The following is a 6558-nucleotide window of genomic DNA, read 5'->3' on the forward strand; positions in this document are numbered from 1 at the left end:
GATTAGAATGAGCTTCATACACTACACCCCTTTTAGCCAAAAAGTCATTATAGTGACGTGGCGTCACATGACGTAAAACGCATCCATATGGGCTCTATCTACTACACACGGTGTAAGAGCATGGCCAAATGACACTTTTTTCTTCTTGTTTTTGAAGGTTCACTTGGACCATTAGAACATCCACAACACCGAATTTGTATTTGATGTGCTTATGAACTTATAATTACTTGTGAGCTTGATGATATCTCTTTATGTCTTGTTTGTTCGTCTGTTATATTCTTTTATTCACTATGTTGTTTCGTTCATTCATAGTGTTTTATTAACCACAAAGAAATTATACCTTTCATATCAAAATTCTTTAGTTTTTTAAACAAAATGTTCTACATAGTTTTTACTACAAAAGGATTTATCTAAAACGTATCAAAACAACTAATCACCTCATTATCCCATCACAAAAATTGATATTTTCATCAAAACAAACACAACTCGTTACCTAACTTTCTACCAATAAAAATAATTCCGTGTACAATAATTACCACACATTTTTTGCTTTCAACTATTTAGCACATCTAACACGATACCAAACTTAGTTTTCTATAGTGACTCCTTTAAGTATTACTCTCTCAAAACATAATTGTGGCTAGCGCAGACCGGGTCAAGCAACTCTACACTTTTTCGAAATTTGTATGTTATGTATATTATCAAATTTTGATTCATCTTCAGACTTTGACCCATGTAAATGGTTGATGAAACATACATATATAACAAAAGCTTAAAAAAATTGACTATCAAGAGCATCTCAAATTATGTTAAAGACTAAAAGCACCTGAAAATGTGACATCTATGAAAAAAGAGATGTAGGGTCTAAAGAGTTCAAAAACCAGATGTTCTAACGTGTGTTATTTTAAAATGATTCTAAATACTTTCTTTAAAACGTGACCATCTCTTATTAATAATCTTTCTTGAAAAAGTCCGAAGTTTTATATTTGTTACCTTTTTTTATAGAAAGCACGCATAAGCCAATAAATACATGTATAAATCTTTTAACATGCTACTTTTTATTTGTTTCGTTCAAAACGTGTCTACGCCTTCAAATTTAGCGTGTAATCGAGTCTGTTTCAAAGGGCATATGAAATGATTCGAGATCAACCTCTACTCCTCTAGTACTATCAAGTAAAACACTAATTATAAATTTTCGGTGTAAACTACTAGATATGTTTGGTTGGACCAACTCCCGTATGTGAGCTTGATTACCTCTTACATGAAAGAGACGAGTCGGTTTAACATAGACTCGATTTAATGTGAATTTGTTGGAGTTATCAAGATCCAATGACGTGTCGATACCCATGACATAGTGGTCTAATGGTATGATGCTCGTCCCTCCAAAAGTGAGGTGTTGAGTACTTGAGTTCAAATCTCTGCAAGTGTAAAGTTAGGAGATTTTAGGTGAAAATATTTTTTGTTAAAAAAAAATAATGTTATCAATAATTCGTTGGTTACTGTAATGAAGTTAAATTTCCCACTGTCATATTTTCGACGCGCATCAACAATGGATTTCCTTCGTAACCACCTTCACCGGTATTTGCCGACGGATCAAGCGTTGGTGATACGTGTTTGTTTTGTTGTAGTGCATCTACGTTCATCTATAAATACCCAATTATTCTCAACATGTCCTTTTGCCTAGAAAAATTTGATGTGGGTAATTACTCAAAATGGCAAAAACTAGTTTCCTTTTACTTCTTATGCTCCTTATTGTTGTTGCTTTCTCAGGTGCTAAATCGATCAAACTTAATTTATTTACATTATTCTGACCACTATTTCATAATATTTAACACTTGTTCTTCATCTATAATAGCCATAATTTCTTCTATGATTAAATACTAATGGGTTGTTAATGACGGAAACAGATTTCAAGATGGTGAAGGCATTAGTATGTGAAAAGCCGAGTAAGACCTGGTTTGGTGCCTGCAAAGACGAGGTTAAGTGTGACAAGCAGTGCATAGAATGGGAGGGTGCAGATCATGGAACTTGTCATGAACGTGAAGCCAAATACATGTGTTTTTGCTACGTGCAATGTAGTCCCAAAGACAAGACCCCAATTCCTCCTAAAGGTAAGCAACCGGCACCTCCTAGAGGTAAGCAGCCGGCTCCGCCTAAAGGTGGACAACCGTCTCCTCCAGGAAGTGGATCGGCTCCGCCTAAAGGGGGGCAACCGTCTCCTCCAGGAAGTGGACAACCGCCTCCACCTGCTGGAGGGCAGCCGTCTCCACCTGATGGTGGAAAGCCGGCTCCATCTCCATCTCCAGGAGGAGGGCAACCATCTCCACCTGATGGCGGACAACCTTCTCCAGAAGGTGGGCCACCATCTCCACCCAGTGGGGGACAACCGTCTCCACCAGATGGTGGCCAACCTACTCCTCCAGGAGGTGGAGGCGGAGGTGGAGGTGGAGGTGGACAACCATCTCCACCTGATGGTGCTCCTCCTTCTCCTGATGGAGGTAAGTCGGCTCCTCCTCCAGGATGCACCCGATTGAATATAGATAAGTTGATAGCTGAAGCTCTCGCCAAGCACAACATCCGAGTCTAGAAAATGTGTCGTCTTATTCATCTGACTTGACCCATTATTATGAACAAAAAGAGATTTTACATATTGTACTCAATCGGTCATGATTCCGGTGCATAAGTGTTTCAATAATATGATAATTAAGATTTTCTTTTAATTTATTTATTTCTGTTTCATACCATTCATAAAACTTGATATTATTATATGCTGTTGAGATTTTATAGCATAGGTGGACATGAATCACATGCTTAACATATAATGGAGTGGCTCATTTGTGTTCTGATCCTGAAAACTATAAGCGGTTCATCATGTCTTTTTTAGAATGAGAACACTCTAAATACCAAAGAATAAAAGATTTTAGGAAGAAGCTAAATTGCGGGAAATATCATAAACAATTTCTTTAAATGAATCGAATGTTTACTGGCAAAGGACAATCGGCAAATGCTCTAATTATTCTCTATACATGTTCAAACTAATTCATCTAATGTCAACCCCGAGTGGTCGGTTCATGATGACTAGACATTGGTGGAATGTGTTGGTTGCTACTGAACAAATCTTCAAAAAATATAAATGTGGCTCTCGATCATGATCGATCATTCATGTGTGCAAATTGTGACATCTAAGTATCACACTACGCCCATCGCCACGATCACAATCGTCGCACATGTGTGCAGATAAGATTGTATATCAATGATCTCCACCATATTAGATAAAAACTGCATTGATCACTACTATTGTGAAGAGAATATTGTATAAAAGTGATCTCAATCATTTTAGGGAGAAGTTTAGTGAATAAATTATAATGCATGCAATTTGAACACCCAAAATGGAATTATGGAAATTGATCTATTCACCTTAGCTCAAAGTGCAACATCTTTTCTTATATGAGGAGATTTTATTTCTTTTCAAAATAAATGCTTACTTCGATCAAACTATCTTTATTTGCTAGGTTGTAATAACTAGGGGTAAAAAAAAAACTCTTTAATAAAGATTTAGCAATTTAAAGAAAGTCAAACTTCTATAAAAATTCAAAGTCTTATGTTAATTTTATAAAAAAATATTAAAAATTTATAAACAAGTTTTATTAACTTTTAGTTTCACGGAACCTTATTTAAACTTGTAAGACTTTTTTTTAAGTATTCATCTTTATAAAACTTCATTTAGAATTTTGTACGAATTTGTCAAAATGTTTAGGTTTCATCGCTCGTCGCATCAAATTGTTGGATTTCGGGTTTACGTTAAACCAGGCTTAGGTTTTGGTAATACAATTTATCAAAGTTAAGCTGATCTCGAGACAAAATTCACTATACAAAGGTTGTATCATAAATTGTGAAAATTGGAGAATTGGAGCGGATTTTGTAAAAAATGTGAAAGTTGTGAAAAATGTGAGATGTTGTGAAACCATAACCCTACCTTTGTTTCAGCTTGAACCCGTTTCTTAGCGTCATGGGGGTTAAATCCACTTAAATTGGTGTTAGAAGTATGAATATTTTGAGTGAGAATAATTAAAATGGAGTGCGAAAAGTAGAGTATGAATATATATGAGGGATGATTTTTATAAATTGAGAACATGTCATAGAATGGTAACCAAGTTTCAAAAGTGTTTTAATTAGGACACCAATGAAAATTTTTTTAAAGCTAAGTCACTAAATCTTCAAATCGAGTCTCACCAGATTTCTTGTGCACCAACAAATCAATGGAGGATAATATGTGGGACTCGGGATTGCAATATATGTAGTTATATTTAAAAAAAACGTCAACTACATTAAAATTTAAAAATATTAAAAAAATCCACGTCAACATCGAAAAAAAGATAAAAAGATTTATTTTTAAATATAATATGAAGTTATTTGACTTAATTAAAGCAGTTTTTAAAAATTGAACGATCTAATTAGAATATTTTTGAAACGTTGTTATTATTCAACAATGAAAAAAACTCACGGATATGTAATTATCAGTTTTAGTGGGCCGTTAATCGTTCATATTTAAGCCCAACAAACGGGCCGGTATCCAAAGTTCCACCGACCATCATAAACCGTAAAACAAAAGGAATGGATTACTTTGACGAGACGAAAAGAAAAGAAAATAATCAGATTCCGCTAGATTCTTCTTCATTCATCGTGTTAACTGATCAAACGGTATGTTTCAATTCCTCCGATCACACACTGATTAATAAAACTTGTAGAATTCCAAGTATACCCATCCATACATTACATATATTCCTTATTTTGATCATCTAGGGTTTGTTCGTTAACTTGTGTTTCATATTACAATTAGATGATTAAATAACGATATATGCTTTATAGCTAGGGTTAATTATGTAATTTCACTTGTATAATATTCAATTTAATGGATATATTGTTGTGTAATAATAATATATGGCGGAATTGATTTTCTTATATGATTGAAAACCTTATTTTGTTAATTTTGTGCTTGTGCAGTAATACTAAAATGGCAACAGAAAACCAACAGCTTCCTTCTGCTGCTGCACCTCCAGCTGCGAGTTCGTGTAGGAAGAAGAAATCCGATGATGCGACGTTTTTGCAAGATGTTAAAGATCACATTGATGAGTTTGTTCATGCTTCCATGGAGGAACACAAAAACTGCTTTAAAAAATCAATCTCTAAGGTTTTGTTTCTTATACTCCACTTTTATATTAAAATAAAAAGATATTATTCACTAATTCCTGATTCTAGATGCCAATTATCTTATTAGAACTGCTTCAAATAGGCCTAAAACGAAACGAACATTCAGCGAACAGTTTGAACAAACAAGTTTATTCGTTATGATGTCCTTGTTTATGTTTGTGCGCGTTTGTTTGTACATTTGTTTAAGTTTGCTAGTTTACCTTTATTAATAATTAATTCATTCGAAATTTTTGGCCCGTTATAGCTTAGTTTTGTCGTAATAACTTTTTAGGGCCAACACATTGTTTTCACATAAGTCTTAGCCGGTTTTAACTAAGTTGCGTTCAATTAACTAAGCTTGTAAACCGTGTTCATACTGTTGATGAACGGGCATAAACGAACACGAACGTGTTCATTTTCTTAACGAATGAACACAAACACGAAATCACCGTTCATGTTTGGTTAAAGTTAAACGAATGAACACGAATATGCCCTGTTCATGTTAGTTCGGTTCGTCTCTAAGCATAAACTGCTTATTCTGATTGTTTAATAAAAATGTGCTGAGAATAAGAATAAGCAGTTTAGACAAGCAATCCCAAACACCCTCAAAACCAGTTATCGAATATGCTATAACCAGTTTTAATAACACTTTTAATTTTGTGCATAATGCAGATGTTTGGAATGTCCAAGATTGTTGCAGAGAGAGAAGCTGCTGCTGCGAATAAGGAAGTTGAGAGTTCATTGCCTCTTCAAACCATTCTTACTGAATAGACTATATCTTTTAATATCCGGTAGTTACTATAGTTTTGGATGTTTTGTGTCATGTCATCGAGCCGTACTGAGATTCGGATGCTATAATAATGTTTGGTTGGTGAAATGGTGTGTTTGTAACTGAATTTGCAGTGGAATTGGTATATTTGGATAACTTTTGTTGATATATTGTTTGGTGATTGGTATATGTTCTTTCGATGGCAGTTGGGCACTATGTTTTAATGGTATGTAGGAATGGAATGAAAAAAAAGTATTGTTTTTGGTCATATGGGAATAGAATGGAGTATGGATGATTGATTCGTTTTTATTTTTTGGCTGAGACTCTTTGTTACATCTCTATTTAATCCTATTTTTGCCAGCACAGTTTCTTGAAAAACACTTAATACCCAATAGGTTTACTAACCGGGTTATGGGTTCGAGAATACCTAAACCCGTCCCATAAAAATAATCAGTCCACAATATAGGATAGACAGAAATGCAAATTTGTTCTTTAAACTTACATGATTTACAAATCAGGTCCTTTAAAATGTGTGCTTTCAGGTGGTGTCCTTTACATGTTATGTTTATTTGGTTTTCATCCTTTAAGTTAACTGTCAT

General features: G+C 34.3%; 1 protein-coding gene and 1 long non-coding RNA gene across 2 annotated transcripts; both read left to right on the plus strand.

Annotated features, from left to right (window-relative positions):
- The first annotated feature begins 1830 nt into the window (after positions 1 to 1830).
- On the plus strand, positions 1831 to 2674 carry LOC143562905 (uncharacterized). The gene has a single exon (XM_077050584.1). The coding sequence runs from the start codon at positions 1895 to 1897 to the stop codon at positions 2585 to 2587; it is 693 nt and encodes a 230-aa protein (XP_076906699.1). The 5' UTR covers positions 1831 to 1894; the 3' UTR covers positions 2588 to 2674.
- Positions 2675 to 4629: 1955 nt separating this feature from the next.
- Positions 4630 to 6223, plus strand: LOC143562906 (uncharacterized). The gene is made up of 3 exons (XR_013140575.1): positions 4630 to 4701; positions 5005 to 5191; positions 5863 to 6223. It is a non-coding gene; the product is annotated as an uncharacterized LOC143562906 (long non-coding RNA).
- The last annotated feature ends 335 nt before the right edge of the window (positions 6224 to 6558 follow it).

This window comes from Bidens hawaiensis, unplaced genomic scaffold (genome assembly GCF_021521415.1).
Source record: "Bidens hawaiensis isolate Kalapana, Puna unplaced genomic scaffold, B.hawaiensis_p1.1 tig00021182_1, whole genome shotgun sequence".
NCBI lineage: Eukaryota > Viridiplantae > Streptophyta > Magnoliopsida > Asterales > Asteraceae > Bidens > Bidens hawaiensis.